The sequence below is a fragment of the Hemiscyllium ocellatum genome, chromosome 1, assembly GCF_020745735.1.
Source record: "Hemiscyllium ocellatum isolate sHemOce1 chromosome 1, sHemOce1.pat.X.cur, whole genome shotgun sequence".
Classification (NCBI taxonomy): domain Eukaryota; kingdom Metazoa; phylum Chordata; class Chondrichthyes; order Orectolobiformes; family Hemiscylliidae; genus Hemiscyllium; species Hemiscyllium ocellatum.
This window is the reverse complement of record NC_083401.1, coordinates 87,805,091-87,822,848: the sequence shown is the minus strand read 5'-3', so window position 1 is coordinate 87,822,848 and position 17,758 is coordinate 87,805,091. Positions and strand designations below refer to the sequence as shown.

General features: G+C 38.3%; 1 protein-coding gene across 1 annotated transcript in view; it reads left to right on the top strand.

The window, feature by feature from the left end:
- slc7a2 (solute carrier family 7 member 2) overlaps positions 1-4,373 on the top strand; it is a 160,671-nt gene extending 156,298 nt beyond the window's left edge. Inside the window, exon 12 of the mRNA XM_060830540.1 lies at positions 3,523-4,373. Within this exon, the coding sequence (XP_060686523.1) occupies positions 3,523-3,701 (179 nt within the window). The 3' untranslated portion in view covers positions 3,702-4,373. The remainder of the gene's footprint in view (positions 1-3,522) is intronic.
- The last annotated feature ends 13,385 nt before the right edge of the window (positions 4,374-17,758 follow it).

Genomic DNA, 17,758 nt, shown 5'->3' with positions numbered 1-17,758 from the left:
AAGGTTACACCCAAAACGTTGACTTCTTCACCTCCTGAAGTTGCCTGGCTTGCTGTGTTCTTCCAGTCTCCTGCTTGTTTGAGTTCCAATACAATGACTGCCTAAAGGCAAAGGATGGAAACATTTTTTTTCAGCCATAAAGCTATAAAATGATGTCCATTACCTGGTTTTGTTTCATTTAGCGGCTATCCTGGCATCAATAAAATTTGGAGCCATATTATTTGGGTTCACAAATGTGTAAAGGCCAATTATGTAAGACATTGGAACACCTTTGAAACAATACATTTTTAATAACCAAAAGAGAAAATGCTGGAAAATCGCAGCACGTCTGGCAGCATCTGTAAGGAGATAAAAGAGCTGATGTTTTGAGTCTAACTGACCCTTTGTCAAAGCTCTGTACCTGTAATACATTTTTATTAAGCATTCGTGAGAGCTGAGAAAAATCAAGGATTTAGTTAATTGTTCAAAGTCCCAGAGGTAGGAGTTGATTGGAATACAAATGGTTAGTGGGAACTTGATGACCTAGTAATAGGAGCCAAGGAGAGCCACATTCTCCTCCAGACTTCACCAACCCAAATGATGGTGATCACCATCAGATGATCAGTACGAATGTCACAGGCCCAGAGTGTCAATACTGAGGGTGTGCAGCGTACAGAGGGTCAATACATAGGGAGTGCCACACCATTTGAGGGTCAGTACAAAAATACTGCTGCTGTCTGTGGGTCTGTACTGGGGGTATGCCACACTGTCAAAGAATTAGTGCTAAGAGAGAGCTGCACAGTGAAAGTGTCAATATTGAGGGAGTGCAGCTCCATCAAGGAGTCAGTGCGGAGTGTGAGGGTCTATATGGAGGGAGTACCACATCAGTCAGATGGTCGGTATTGAGTATGTGCCATACCAGTACAGAGAAAGTGCAACACTGTCTGAGGATTCATCCTGCAGAAGTGCCAAACTATCAGGGGATCAGTACTGAGGAGGTGCCACACTGTCAGAGGATTAGTATTGGGGAAGATCAGTGTGTCTGGACTCTGAATTGTAGAGAAAAATGCACCAGTTAGATGATGAGTGCCAAATTTGTATAAAATGTAAAATGGGCTGTTGATTCTGATTAGCTACATATAGCTGTCCTATATGTGATTCTGTGATGGAACAATATTTGATAAACTGACCTGCGTCAGCAAAGAATTATGGTGACATCCAATTTAGGATTGTCAATGTGGCACACCTTCACTTAGTATAAGGTACATAGAGAGCGATCTACCCTCTTCCCTCCCATATTCACGGAATTGGTTTCTGCGGTTTTGGTTTACCACAGCCCGAATACATTACAGGGAACATTCCAGAACCAGGGAGCAGGGGCTGCCAGGAAGGTAAATTTCCCATTTACCTATCTACAGTTCTGGGCTTCCGCGGTATGTTTGGAACATATCCCTCACATGTATGGGGGTATTACTGTATGTTAATATAGAAAGTACATGTTCAGTCATGATTGAATTGAATTGAATTGAATTTATTGTCACATGTACTGAGGCACAGTGAAAAGTTTTGTTTTGGAAGCAGATCACATAATTAAGTAGCATGGTTAAGTAAATAGTAGGTAAATAGTGGCAAAAACAACATGGGTACAGGCGAATGTTAAGAGTTTGTGAGTCCATTCAGTATTCTAACAACAGTAGGGTAGAAATTCTAACCCTGTTTTAACCCAGCAAAATAAATGACAGCTGTTGTATGGTTTATTTGCCATTCCATGGTCAAATCCTTGACCAATCAGAATCTACCTGACTGGTCTAAAATTGAAATAAAGTTTGACAGCTAGCCGCCAGTCATCATCTAACTCATGCATTCTCCATGGCAATGGCTCTACCGCTCAAGAGTTGTCTGCCAAACAGTTATCACTCTCCTCTCATACGGTAAAAGCATTCATTTTCCTGTACATTGACACTTATTGTCATGATGAGTATGAGATGAAAAGTTTCGAGAAAATGTGTAATCGAGTCATAGAGATGTAAAGCATGGAAACAGACCCTTCGGTCCAACCTGTCCATGCCGACCCTTATCCCAACCCAATCTAGTCCCACCTGCTAGCACCTGGCCCATATCCCTCCAAACCCTTCCTATTCATATACCCATCCAAATGCCTCTTAAATGTTGTAATTGTACCAGCCTCCACCACATCCTCTGGCAGCTCATTCCACACATGTACCACCGTCTAGGTCTCTTTTATATCTTTCCCCCTCTCACCCTAAATCTATGCCCTCGAGTTCTAGATTCCCTGACCACAGGGAAAAGACTTTGTGTATTTATCCTATCCATGCCCCTCATAATTTTGTAAATCTCTATAAGGTCACCCCTCAGCCTCTGACGCTCCAGGGAAAACAGCCCCAGCTTGTTCAGCCTCTCCCGGTTGCTCAGATCCTACAACCCTGGCAACATCCTTGTAAATCTTTTCTGAACCCTTTCAAGTTTCACAACATCTTTCCAATAGGAAGGAGACCAGAATTGCACGCAATATTCCAACAGTGGCCTGACCAATGTCCTGTACAGCCGCAACATGACCTCCCAACTCCTATACTCAATACTCTGACCAATAAAGGAAAGCATACCAAACGCCTTCTTCACTATCATATCTACCTGCGACTCCACCTTCAAGGAGCTATGAACCTGCACTCCAAGGTCTCATGTTTGCAGGGAATAAAAAAGTAAAATAAGATAGGTGCTGAAGAGGGCTGACAGAAGTAAAAACGTTATCGGGAGAAATTCTGAAAAGAGAGATGGATCATTTTTTCAAAAAAGTTATCAAAGAATAGTAATACACAGTAACCATAATTTGACTTAACATGTGCAATGCTAGAGGACATGGACTAGCTTGCTGAAGAACAAAATTTTGAAATAAGAGAAAGTTTCGTACTTGGCTATTTTGAGTTGCAAGTTGTGATGCCATCTGCTGGTTATAATTGGTTACCATATTTATTACAATAGTCATAAAACATTGCACAAAAAAGTAGATGAGGTTCTAAAATTTTTAAAAGACTGTGTTCTGTAATGACGTTGTGTAACCAAAGTAGATTTTATTTTCCCAGTCTTATAGATTCCTTTGTTTTCTTTGTAACTTTCCCAGTAAACAATTCATTCATGTAAACCTTGAGAATGTTCACTAAACATAAAAGGATGGAAGGATGTCATTACTAAACCACAACCCTCCCTAAATCTATTTACAGATGTTATTTTCCCTTTCAAAATTCATTATTTTGTAGATGTAACAGATGCAGAATATTTTTCCAAAACTTTTGTCTTTCATAAAGAAAACATTAGAAAATTTTGACTTTTTTATTTTGATTTGATTTATTGTCACATGTGCCAAGATACAGTGAAATGAGTTTGGGTGCTCTATGGGCAAATCATACCATATTACAATCTTATTGAAATTTGTGCCATTTAATTATATATTACAATGTAACTTGTTAATCAATAACAGTATATAATATTGCCTCCTGCATTTAATAATTTATGTTCTGCTTAAAGGATTTGCAATCTATTTTGGTTATGGCATCAGGCATAGTGCGGAAAGTCACCGTGATGATGAATCAGCACACAGTGAAACTGAGCACATAAAGAACTTGGAAGGAATGGACGACAATGAAATGGCGACTGAGCTTGACCAGTTTATACAACATGAAAAAACAAATGAATGTCAGCTTTAAGCAGCAATGAAATGTGTCAGTTTGCTACACCAACACGTCTGTGTTCTAAGAGGAGCAATGTATTAACTTTGGTCTCAGAATATTTTTAAAAAACTCTTAATCGGTAAACTGTACTAATAAATGAGTGTTTTGGAGCAGATCACCTGAAATTACTTAAGGGGGAACTGAACGTTTGTTGATTATCTACAGTCATACAGAGTAACACAAGATTAATTTGGTCTCATCAAAAACTAAAATATATTTTCCCAAAACAATAGAATATCTGCCCTGACAAAAGATTATCTAGTAGGCGGCAGGTGGCTGTAAAGATTTTAATCACCATTTTTTTCTGAAAAGCAGCAAAAGTATGTGTTTTTTTAAAACTATTCAGCAGTGTAATGCAACATTTATTACAGTCTTTAAAAGATTTTCTGTAATTCCAAATTAAAGCATTCTGTGCATTCATTCAGAAAGTGGCAAATAAAAACATATGAAATAGGAGGAAGTGTAGGCCATATGGCCCTCGAGCCTTCTCTGCAGAGTTTAATCACTACTGAGGATTCTTACACTCACATTTTTAGAAACAAAAGGGGAAGCAATAAATGTGAATTTTCTCCATTTACTAAACTCTGGAAACTTGGGAAAATACCACCCTAAAATATTCTGAAACATTAAACCCCCTTAACACATATACATGCAAATTTTAGTTTGCTGCCACTAAATCTTAGAAATCTAACAAAGGGGTTAAGATCATATGGTCGTAGGTTTATATGAAAGTGTGAGACAACCACTCATGTTTCTAAAGTTCAAAACTCTATGTAGAAAGTAGTTTGTGTGAATTAACACAAGATGTACTATTCCAAAGTCCTTATAAGGGATGTTTCTATCTATTTTGGTGGTGCTGTATATTTGTTTTTGAATTCCTAATTATAAATCGCCTTCATTTGACAAATGCAAGAAGAATCTGTGAAGCATCAAACTCTTAGATCAAGTAGTGATGAGCTGTGATTCTCAAAAATGAATTGTAAAATGGTTGTAGCACCATGTCCATGCTGGCTATTTGTAAAAGCAACTCAACTAGTTCTGCTCCCATGCTTTTTCCCCACAGACCACATTTGCCCACATTTCTTTTCTTCAGATGCTTAATTACCTTTTGGGAAGCCATGAAAAAGTTTGCCATCAACACACTCAGACAGTGTATTCCAGGTCCTAACCATGTACTGCATAAAAAAGATTTCCTTCACATCATCATTAGTCTCTTTGCCAATCTTAAATCAATAGCTTCAGGTTTTCAAAGCACCTGCTAATAGGAATAGTTTCTATTTAAATAGTCTCCTGAGACACTTCACAATTTTGAACACTTAGAGTCATAGAGATGTACAGCATGGAAACCTCCTATTCTCTAGAGAGAACAACACCAGCTTTACCAATTTATTTACATAATTGAAGTTCTACATTGTGGGAACCATTCTTGTAAATCTTCTGCACCATTTCTAAATCCTTCACATCCTTCCAAGAACATGATCTCCAATTCTAAATGTTAATCTCCAGTTGAGTCCAGATCAGTGTTTTGTCAAGCTTAATCAAAACTTCCTTGCTTTTATTCTCTATGGGTGAAATCTTCTCCTCCTATAGGTGATGAGCTTAGAGACAGTTGTGACACTTTAGTTCCAGAGAGTAAGTCCTTGTTTGACCCTCTCACCCTGCCATCAATTGAAACCCCTAAATGGCAGTTAACAGCCTCAGCCCAGGTGTTTGGATATTTTCAAGTCAACCAGTTTTGGAATCATGGAGTCATTCAGCCCAGCACATCCATGCCAACCAGATTTCCTAAACTGAACTAAACCAGACCCGTTATATCCCTCTAAACTTTTTCTATCCATATACCTGTCCAAATGTCTTTTAAATTTTGTAATTGTACTCACCTTGGGCAACTTGTTCCGTATGTGCCCCACCTGTGTGAAAAAAATGCCCCTCAGGTCCCTTTCAAATCTTTCCCTTCTCACCTTAAACCTATGCCACCTAGTTTTGGACTCATCTTATTCTGTGGAAAAGATCTTGGCTATTCACCTTATCTCTCGCGATACTATAAACATCAATGAAGTCACCCCTCAGCCTCCTACATTCCAGTGAAAAAAGTCCCAGCCTCTCCTTATAACTCAAACCCCCCAGGTCTCAGTAACATCCTTTTAAATTTTTTTGCACCTTTCCTAGCAGAGTGCCAGAGTTGTATGCAGTGTTCCAAATGTTCTGAGGAAGGCTCACTCAACCAGAAACGTTACCTCTAATATTTCTCCACAGATGCTGCCAGAACTGCTTTGTCTTTCCAGTGATTTCTATTTCCATCACTGAAATTATATCCCCTAGCTCTGGAGTCACAAGCCAAGGGAAACATCCTATTTTCATTAACCCTGCCATGCCCTGTAAGAATTTTGCAAATTTCAGTGAGGTCACTTGTCATTCTTCAAAACGCTGGAGAATATGGGCCAATTTTACTCAATGTCTCCTCATAAATATCCTGTCATCCCAACGATTAATCTGGTGAACCTCTGTTTCATTCCAATCATGGCATATCTTTAAATTAGGTCTCCAAAACAGTACATCATACTTGGTGAGGTCTCACCAAGCATCCAAACAGCTGCAGCATTCATGTACTCAAATTCTCTTGCAAAAAACAGCAATATATCAATGTTCTTCCTTATTAATTGGTGAACCTATTTTTAAAAAAAATTATTCAGAGGATATGGGCATCGCTGGCTAGGCCAGCATTTATTTCTGTCCTTGCCTGGAGGGCAGTTAAGAGTCAATCACATTGTTGTGGGCACATGTCAGCCAGGTAATACAGATTTCCTTCCCTCAAGGGCATTAATAGACCAGATGAGTTTTTGCAACAATCAACAATGGTTACACTTTCACCACTAAGCTAGTTTTTACAAATTCAAATTTCATCATTTGCCACAGTGAGATTTGAACTCATGCCAGCAGGATTCTGGATTGCTAATGCAGTAACATTACCACAATACCACTCAATCACTTTGGAGGCCAACAGTTTCCAACTTTTCACTATTTAAAAAATGTTTTTTTCTGCTTTTTTTAATCAAAGTTCATATACCTTACTTATTCACATTATATTTCACTTGCCAAGTTCTTTGCCAAGTCTTTTAGAAGTCTTTATTCACCAGCTAACTGCATTATCCTCACCAACCCTTACTGTCACTTCAGAAGATTAACTTAAATGAAGTAATTTTGACAATTTTGGAATAAGTGGTGGAGAGCGATAATATTGTAGGAACAGGAAAATCTTTGCAATATGGACTCTGTAATGGCACTCCCTGACCCCAACTGTAACTAAAGTCACTATTTTCAATTTACCATTTTGTTTTTAAATCTACGACTATGGCATATAACCAGTAGTACAGCAGAATTTTTTTTTCTGCATTGGTAACAGTGGTACAGTACTGGAAAATTGATAACTATTATACAGTACTTTACAAGTCAGCAATAAACCAAATGGCAAATTCTTACATCAAGCACTCAGTGAAATAAGCATGTAATTTTCACTTTTGAAAGCAATGATTAACTGGTGTTGGCTGATCAATTAACTGTTATAAACCCTGTGTCCATTTTGCCTGGAATGTACAATGGGGTGGGGATGCCACTTCTTTACTGCCCACACTAAAAGCAAAAATTACTCTCATGATAAATCTTGTCATTTCTTTATCCAAGTGCATACCATATATAATTTTTGAATTAGTAGAATTTGCTCATACTTTCTGCTTTTATTCCCAGTTGTGGTTTGTTGTGTGTGGAGGTTTAGAGTTCCTTGATATATTTTGAATGAAGCTTCACTACAGCTATAACTTAAGGAACACAATTTTAATGCATGTTGTGACTAAGTTCCAACATGCTAGGAAGTAGCTCATGACCTTTAATCAAAAATGTTGCTACTTATAAATAAGATGGCAACAGCAGTATATGTATAGAGAACAACATCTAAAGGAGTCTGCCAATTCAAATGTTTGAATGTCATTCACCTTTTTTTATTTCATCATATTTCATTGTCCTCAATTGGAATGATAATCAGGGATATTGTCAAGGCTTGCAATGGACGATATTATCATAACAGAATCTGCTGCTTGTAATAAATAATGTTTTCACTGCTCCTTGTGCTGAACCACAAAATATATGGGGAAGAAAAGAATAATTGTCCCTTTACATTTCCTGAAATAATCTAGGTTCATACATCTGATAAAATTGCTGAAACCTTAAGATACAGTTTACAAAAACGTAATTCACTCATTGTTGCTTAATCACTACTCATACAATAGAGTGATGTTTTTGAGTGTATTTTGGTGGATTAAGTTTCATAGAACTATTTCAAGAAGACAGCGCACAAAGTTATATTATATCAACTTTTACTGTATTGTATGAAAAGTCTTGATGAGGCAAATGTTGACCAATGGGTATTTGATAATTATAATTCTTTTTGAGACAATAAGAAGAAAAATTAACTATTTATGAAAACATTCATTTATTTTAATTTAGCTCTGCACTAATTTTCCTCTGGTACATTCCTGTGATTCCTACATAATCAGTTCCCGGTCTCCAAGTACCATAAATAAATGTTGAAAGGAAGAACAAGCACTTTAACCAAAAGTGAGAAATGTTTAAAGGAGATTTGTTTCAGATTTCAGTTAAACCCTTCTAGTTCAGATAATGGCATTGGCACTACGCAGGAATGTTTACCTGCCTGCCCAGTAAAGTGAAACTAGCAAGTTATATTGAGGAATAGGAACTACATTTGATTAACAAAAGTTTCGAAAATACTGAAAAAAATACTGGGAAATCTGAATGTCTGATGGTTTACTGTCAAGAACTCTAGTAATCCATCAGTAAGTGTCAACTGTAAAATCCCCCAACTGCAATTTAAACCCAAGCATGAACTAAAAAATTACTTAGAATTACTGCTGGCATCCAAAAGACAGTTGCATCTTCTAATACTGTAAAACTTTATTCTCAATAATTACTGAAATCAAGAAATATTCAGCCAATTCTTCCAGCTCTGCAAATGAGCACAATAGCGTCAGAAACAAACTACACAGTATCCTGGAAGACCCGATTATTCACCTAGAATGGAAAACTACAACAAGTGCTACAGTAGGCAAATGATCCATTTGAGCAGTTTACTGTGCAGGGAACTATATTGAAAAGAAAATCACTGGAAATAATCATAACTTAGGGGCAGCTACTGATGAATTACAAATGAACAGGCAGATACGCTCTAATCTAATAAAAGCCCAAGATGCAAAAAATGTACAGATACATCTGTGAGATCAAGAACTTTAGACAATGAAAATTTAGAATATTTCACCCATTTGTTATTCACAGACCTTGTACATGTTAAAGACTACTCACCTGCTTAAGTCTTTTTAAGAGTGTTCTGTAAATAATTCCAAAAGTATAAGAAGGTTCTTTTCTAGCCTAGTTGGGAGCATTTTTAAATGGATTTTGTGATTTTTAAAAAATAGATGAAAACATATTCCTGCACAAATATTTCTGCATTGTTTCAAAAATGCTTATTCTCCAGACCAATTTTTAATGGCTTTTCAAAGAATTGATAAATTGTTCATTTGTTCAGCTATGCTAACCAACACTCCCTATTTTCATAACAATCCCAATTCCCTTCCCTTCATCAGCAAAACTAACTGATGTTACACATATTTTCATCTCTGAAAACAGAACTAATATTGGTAACAGATTCTTCAACTGTCTCAGCATATTTTTCTGAACTCTCTCCCCAAGTCCTCTGCCACTCTACTCACAGGCTGCATCTATGCGGTCAGAAAGCAAAGTAAGTTGGCACCTTTAAGAGAGATCAATTTTTTTGAAAGGAACGGCAGAATTTATAACCAAGTCTTTTCAATTTGGTTTTCGAAAATTATACATGAAATCACACCAGATTGAAGCCATGTAGTGTGCGTAGGTTGGTTGGCCGAACGGTTGATTTCTAAGGCTGAGTGATGCCAACAGCATAAGTTCAATTCCTCTATCAGATGAGGTTGCTGTGAAGGTCCCAGTTTCTTAGTCTAACCTTTGCCTGAGGCATGGTGACCCTCAGATTAAACCACCACCAGTTCCTCCCTCTGATGGGAAAGCAGAGTTATGACTTAGCAAGAATTGAAACTGTTATCTAAATCTTAGGCTAAAACTGTCCCCAATATAAGCGTGTTCATCAATGCACTGCCATGAAGTAATTCATTGATTATAATACTGTTGGTAAATACTTGTAATGCTTGGCTGGACCAGATTAATTTTGTATAAAAATGCTGAGCAATCTGTAGTTGAGGTATATTAATTGTAAGAAATCAGTACAACACATTCTCCTTATAGAAGGAGGTACTAAATGAAATGAAATGGCATAGAGAGAAATACAAACAGTTCTCTTTGGCATCTCTGTGACCGGAGGACATCCCAAAACACTTTACAGATAATGAAGCATTTTTGAAGTGTCAAGAAATGTGGAAAGTAATGTGCATACAGCAGGCCCATCAAGAGAACAAACCCTGCTCTTTGTAAAGTATCAAGGGAACTTTTACGTGTCTGAATGGATCTCAGTTTAATATCTCATGCCAAAGACAGCAGCTGAGATTTTAACATATTCAGAATTCAACAACCTGCAGAGAGGTAAAATCAGACTAAGTGTTCTGACAGTGGAATTTTCATTATCACTGTACCAAAATAACAGCCTAGATTATGCCTTTTGTTTGGCATCTGAACCCACAACTTCTTCTGACCCAATGATGACACTAATACAATTACTATTACCTAGAACTTTTAATCAAATTGATGTTTGAAGCTCTGTTCCAAGTTATGCAGAATTACTGATTTCAATCAATGCAAGAATTACTACTACATTTGGCACAGACACAAATCAGGGCGTTAAACATTGGTCAGCGATTCCATTGTTCAAACATGTTTAATAGCTCTTGCAGAAATTGTGTGTGGTTGCTACTTGGAAACTCAACTGCACTCAGCTATGATGCTCTTGCAATCAAATAACCTGTCAACATTAAGGTTTGATATTCAGCCTCTCTAATAAAGAACAGCCTGAGATAGAAAGTTTTTTAAAGATTGCTGGAAATCTGAAATAAGAAAATGTGATATTCAGCCATGTCATGCACAGTTTTGGCGTAAGTTTTGTCATCTTTTCATAGACACTGATAAACTTAATCCTTCAGAACAATTCTGTGATGAGTTGCTATTTTTGGCAAAATATCAGGATGTCTAATTCCTGTGATATTGTCCCTAGATAAAGGCAATGCCTTCAACAAGTCAGAGAGAGTAATTGGCAATTAAATTAACAAAATGGCTTCATTTACTGGCTGTTTTAGGAAGTGTCTTCTAAAAACTGACAGAATATTCAAACCATTTACAATTATCAGTAGAGGTAGGCTAATCAGTTAATTTATTTTTATAATTTATTAAGTTTAGGTCTAATAAGGATAGATTTACTCCTGAAAAGCAACACAAATAACATCTGTGATGCAAAATTAATTGAATTTAATCTGTTGTGCTTAAAATAATTTGTGTACATGTTCTTGTAAAATTGACTTTATCAAAATGTTAGAATGCTTTATTGTGTTACAAAATAGCTGATCTGTGTTTCTAATATACTGCAGTAACAATGGAATAATAATTTCAATGTAGAATTGTTTGATTTCTTTGAAACCATCTCACTCATACAATTACTCCATATTTGCAAATCATAGAATCCCTACTGTGTGGAATCAGGCCATTCAGCCCATCGAGTTGACAATGACCCTCTGAAGAGCATCTCAGCCAGACACACACCCTCTACGCTACTTAGCTGCTTATCTTTGGACTGTGAAAAGAAACAGGAGCACACGGAGGAAATGCACACAGACTGGGGAGAATGTGCAAAATCAACACAGATAGTAGCCAGCGGTTTTGACTTTATTGTAGAACTAATGAAGGTGAACGTCCTGTTCGACTTCTGATTATATGCTGTTGATATTGGGATTTGAAAAAGTGAACAATCTTGTGGTAAAAATGTTTAGAAATACCAGTTAACATTTAAGGAAATGTAAATCACACATTTTATATTTAAAAACGGATAGAAAGAAATTAGATGGTTAAAAATATCTTAAATTACCCCTAACTCAGATTCCACTGCACTCGGTTTTGGTAGTACCCAGTTACATTGTTGCTACGTTTGTGGAGGACAGAAAGGTAGCTGGAGGGACAAGTATGATTGAGGAAGCAGAGAGGCTGCCGAAGGACTTGGACAAGCTCGCAGAGTGGACAAAGAAAGAGTGGCAGATGCGATACAATGTTACAATGTGTGAGGTTATGCACTTTGGTAGGAAGAATAGAACATTTCCTAAATGGGGAAAGGCTTTAGAAATCTGAAGCACAAAGGGACTTAGGACTCCTGGTTCAGGATTTTCTTAAGGTCAACATCCAGGTTCACTTGGCAATTAGGAAGGCAAATGCAATGTTAACATTCATTTCAACAAGGTTAGAATACAACAGCAGAGATGTACTGCTGAGGCTATATAAGGCTCTGGTCAAACTGCATTTGGAATATTGTGAGCAGTTTTGGTCCCCATACCTAAGGATGTTTTGAAAGCAAATAGAAAGGGTGAACTGGGGTCTCAAACCATGGAGGGGAGAATCCAGCAGTGAAAAGAGATCCTACGTCTATCTGAAGCTCGAGTAGGATAGCCTACTGTGCTCATATAAAACAAAGTACAGTGGATGAAATCTGAAACAAAAACAGAACTGCTAAAGAAACTCAGCAGATCTCCATCTGTGGAGGGAGAGTTAGCATTTCAAATCTAATGGCCCTTTTTCAGAACAGAACATGTAAAATTCAGCCTTAACAGTCTGACCATCTGTTCAGCTGTCTGTGATACATTTCCCTTCTTCCCCAGCAAAGACTCCAAAGGCTTGCTCCTGTCCTAGACCGTCAATACATACCTTCTAGCTTTTCTCATACCTCCATTCACTCTGACCCTAATATTTTCACCAGATACATTTCTTGCTTCTTTGCTCCAATTCCCACTTTGAATTCCCTTATTTCCTTCTGTCTAGGTAATGCTATGAATCATTATCTTTCCTCAGGTACTATCCCTCACTCTTTATAATCACAATTTGTGATTCAAGCACTGTATTCCTCTATAGCCCAGAGCTCTGCAATCTCTCATTACTTAGGCAACATGCACTTCTTCTTAACCTTCCTACCAAAACGGACAACTTCACATTTTCCAACATTATTCTCCACTTGCTAAATCCTAGCCACCTACTTAGAATCATAGAGATGTACAGCACGGGGAAAAAGACCCTTCAGTCTAACTCATCAATGGCAACCAGCTATCCTAAATTAATCTAGTCCCATTTTCCAGCACTTGGCCCATATCCCTCTAATCCCTTCCTAGTCATATACCCATCCAGATATCTTTTAAATGTTGTAATTGTACAAGCCTCCACTACTACTCTGGCAGCTCATTCCATGTACTCACCACCCTCTGTGTGTCCCTTTTAAATCTTTTCCCTCTCACCCTAAACCTATGCCCTCTAGTCCTAGTGAAAAGACTTTGTCTATTTTTCCTACCCATGCCCCTCATGATTTTATAAACCTCTATAAGGTCACCCTTCAGCCTCCAATGCTCCAGGGAAAACAGGCACTTAACAGGCAAATCATTTAGTAGTTTTGTTATGTCCTCTTCACAAATTTCCTACTTATCTTTCTATTGTTAGCAAATTTGGTAACTGTACCTTCCATCCCTTGATCCAAGTAAGTTATACAAACTGTGGGCCAATTTCTGTGGCATGCCACTCATTACACTTTGTCAGCCTGAAAAAGACCCTTTATGCTTACTCTGTTTCCTGTTAACCATATAATCTTTAGACTGTGCCAATATGCTTCTATCTACTAACCACATCATAAGCTTTTATATAATAACCTTTGATATGACACTTTATCAACTGTCCACAGGACATATTACTTCCTCAAAGAACTTCAAAAGATTGAATTAAGCTGATTTCCTTCCATTAAACCTTACTGAGGTTTCAATTTCCTTAGTTAATGTAAGCGGCTTCTTTAATAGCTCTAAGCTCAATCATCTTCAACTGCTTCATCAATGATCTTTGTTCTACAATAAGGTCACAAGTGAAAATATTCACATCATTTGCAACTCTTCAAATTCTTTGTTTTGCCTCTTTGGGGTAGTATGCTGGAAATGAAGCCCTTCCTTTCCCTGAGTCATCACAAAAGTTAAATATTTTAACAAAAATACATAAAATCCCCTATTTACTTCTGAAAACTCAGGTTTCTTTACTTAACAAACCTATTTACTTTACTTAACTATAGTGTTAGGTGCATTAGTTAAGAATAAATATAGGGTAGGGGGATGGGTCTGGGTGAGTTACTGTTCAGGGGGTCAGTGTGGCCTTGCTTGGCCGATGGGCCTGTTTCCAAACTGTAGGGAATCTAATCTAACATCCTGGGGTTACCATTGATCAGAAACTGACTAAAGATGTCAATACTACAGCAATAAAAGCATGTCAAAGGCTAGGAATACTTCAGTCAATAATTCACCTCCTGATTCCCCAAACCCCGTCTACCAACTACAAGGCAAAAGTCAGGAGTGTGATGAATAGAACTAGGAAGAACTATAGTGGTAGGAGACTCAAGAATGAGGAGTACACACTAGGATGATGTACTGGCGCCCTGGGGCCAGGTTAAAAGATGAGACTGAATGGTTGAAAGGTATTCTGGAGGGGAGGGGGAGAAAAGTCAGAGGTCATGCACTCCCATGAAGTCCTTCAAAACTTTAAGGAGCTATGTGGAAGATTAAAAAGCAAGATCTCAAAGATTGCAAACTCTGAATTACTACCAGTGCCACCTGACCTTTAGACACTACTGTCTAGAAAAATATGGGCAGCAGATTATTGGAAATACTACTGCCTACAAGTTTCCCTCAAAGCCACACATAATCCTGTCTTGACAATATACAGTTGTTTCTCCAATGCAGCTGGATCAAAATCTTGGAATTCTCACCCAAACAGTATTGTTGGTTCATCTATACCAAATGATCTGCAGTAATTGAAGAAGGCAACTCATCATCACCTTCCCCCAAGAGCAACTAGAATACACATATAAATGTTGGATAATATCATAACAGTCAAATGTCAAATCACACAAATTTGATTTATTTATTGCCACATGTATCCTGTTACAAAATATAGTGAAAAATGTTGTACAGTGTCACCACTCTCAAGCACCATCTGAAAACACAGAAAAAGAAACAAAAACATAGAATATAAAGGCAATAAAATGAAGAAATAAAGAAAGTGTCCAACTTTCTGGCCCTTTGTGTTAAGTGTTCCATCATGGGCCTGGTAACCAGGCACGAGACCCCTTCGTCACGCCTCTGGTGATGGAACAAGTGTCGCCACTCTTTGGCACCATCTTGCTTTCACCAACCCTCTCGCCACTCTGAGGCCTTGCTGGACCTCGTCAGACCTCATGAATGCAGATATCACTGATGCTGCCAGGTACCATACGGCCCAAACCCGACTCCACTTTCACCATGAGTGGGCTTTGGGCCCAAACTCGCCTCTGCTGCCTCCTCAATGATCAGTGCTGGGCGCAGATGCTGCCAGGCACCCAAATTCACCTCCGTAGCAGCAGCCATAAGTCAGCACTAGGACCGTGTCGACTATGAAGAAGCCATCAGGAACCCAAACTCACCTATGCTGCCACCATGGAGTGCACTACTGGGCCTACTCATTGCCACTGATGCTGTTGCTGTGACTGAGCTCTTCACCAAGAGGTAAGTAAAATAAAAGAGAAAAGAAACATGAGAGTAGAGAGAAAAAAAAGAAATAGAAAAGAAAGCAGACGAGGCTGGAAGATCTGGGGGTTCAGGTGCTTAGCTCTATAAAGTGCTACAAACAGGTGCAAAGAATAGGCAATAAAAGCTAATGGAATATCCAAATGGCTAGAGTATAGGGATGCATATGTTCAAACCTTAATTAGATCTGGGCATCACACCTTAGGATGGATGTTTTAGCCCTGGAGAGATAGGTTTCCAACATACGTTTACAAAGATGATATCGGGACTTCAGGTCTTCAAGATATTGATAAGGCAAGTCAGGGTTGATAAAGATAAAATTATTTCCACTGGTTGACGATTCTAGAACCCGGGCATAGTCTAAGAATTAGGGCCAGGTGATTCAGGAAAGATGTTAGAAAGCACTTGTTGGTGGATGCTAATTCAATTGTTAAATTTAAGTCTGAGATGGATAAATTCTAATTAAGTAAAGCTATTAAGGGATATGGGTCCAAGGCAGACATATGGAGTTAGGCCACAGAACAGTAGCAAGGGGCTAAATGGCCTACTTCTCATCTTATATTCCTAAGTACAGTAGAACCCTGGTATATGCGGATTCGGTTTCTGTGGTTTCAATTATCCACAGTTTACTGCAGCCCGAAAATATTACGTGGAACATTCCAGAAATAATTCTAGGGGTTTGCCAGGGAGGTAAATTTCCCATTTAAATAATAGGGTTCACTACTGTCTGCAGTTTTGGGCATGCGAAGTAGGTCTTGGAATGTATCACCTGCAGATAGGAGGGGAAACCTGTATTGCATTAAGGAGGGATGGTGTCAATTAAGGCCATTTGGGTAGAACTTCAAAACAAAAAAAAAAATCGCATTGTTGGGAGTGTACTTTCGACCACTGTCAGAGAGAGAGATGGAGGGCAGATTGAGAGTCATAGACTCGCACAGAACAGAAACAGACCCTTCGGACCAAGTCATCCAGGCTGTCCAGATATCCTAAATTAATCTAGTCCTAGATCTTTACGCAGACAGTGGTAAGGGCGTGGAATGCCCTACCTGCTAATGTAGTCAATTCAGCCACATGAGGGAGATTTAAACAATCTTTAGATAAGCACATGGATGTTTTTGGGATAGTGTAGGGGGATGAGCTGAGAATAGTTCACAGGTCAGCGCAACATCGAGGGCCGAAGGGCCTGTTCTGCGCTGTATTGTTCTATGTTCTATTTGCCCATATCCCTCTAAACTCTTCCTATTCATATACCCATCCAGATGTCTTTTAAATTTTGTTACTACACCAGCCTCCACCACTTTCTCTGGCAGCTTATTTTAAACACCACTCTCTGCACTAAAACGTTGCCCCTTAGATCCCTTTTAAATCTTTCTCCTCTCACTTTAAACCAATGCCCTCTAGCTTTGGACCCCCCCTCCCCCACTCCCAGGAAAAGTCCTTGGCTATTCACTCTTTCCATGCCCATGATTTTATAAACCTCTACAAGATCAACCCTCAGTCTCTGACACTCCAGGGAAATAGCAACAGCCTATTCAGTCTCTCCCTATAAACAGCAAATTTCAAAATGTAGAAATAATTTGATTCTAGTTGTACAGGACTGGAGATCTGCAAATAGGACTTCTTTATATCCTTGGTTAAGAAAAGTTATAAGGATTATCACAGCAATTACAGACAGCTACTTTGACTTTGGCTGTGGGGAAACTTCTAGAAACAATTAATGGGAATAGAATAGTGGTCAAGATAGAAAAATGTGAGGTGTTTCAGAAGAGTAGCATGATTTCTAAAGGGAAAATCATGTTTAATTAATTTGGTGAAGTTTTTTGAAGAGGTTACAGAAAGGCTTTATGAGGGTTAACACTGCTGATGTGTTAAACATGGATTTCGAAAAAGTGTTTAATACAGTTCCATACAACATACAGATGAGGAAGTTATCTCTATTGATATGGAAAAAAACAGTAGCAATGCAGATGCAAAATTAGTTGAATGATAGGAAACAAAAAGTAATGGTCAATGGGTATTTTTCAGGCTACAGGGAGGTTGAGAGTTAGGTTTGCTGAGGACCCTTGCCTTTCCTAACATATATTAATGATCTGGATCTTGGTGTGCAGGGAACAGTTTCAAAATTTGCAGATGACACTAAACGTGGAAGAACTCTAAACTGTGAAGAGGATGTGTGCTGCACTCTATTCCTCAGGCTGT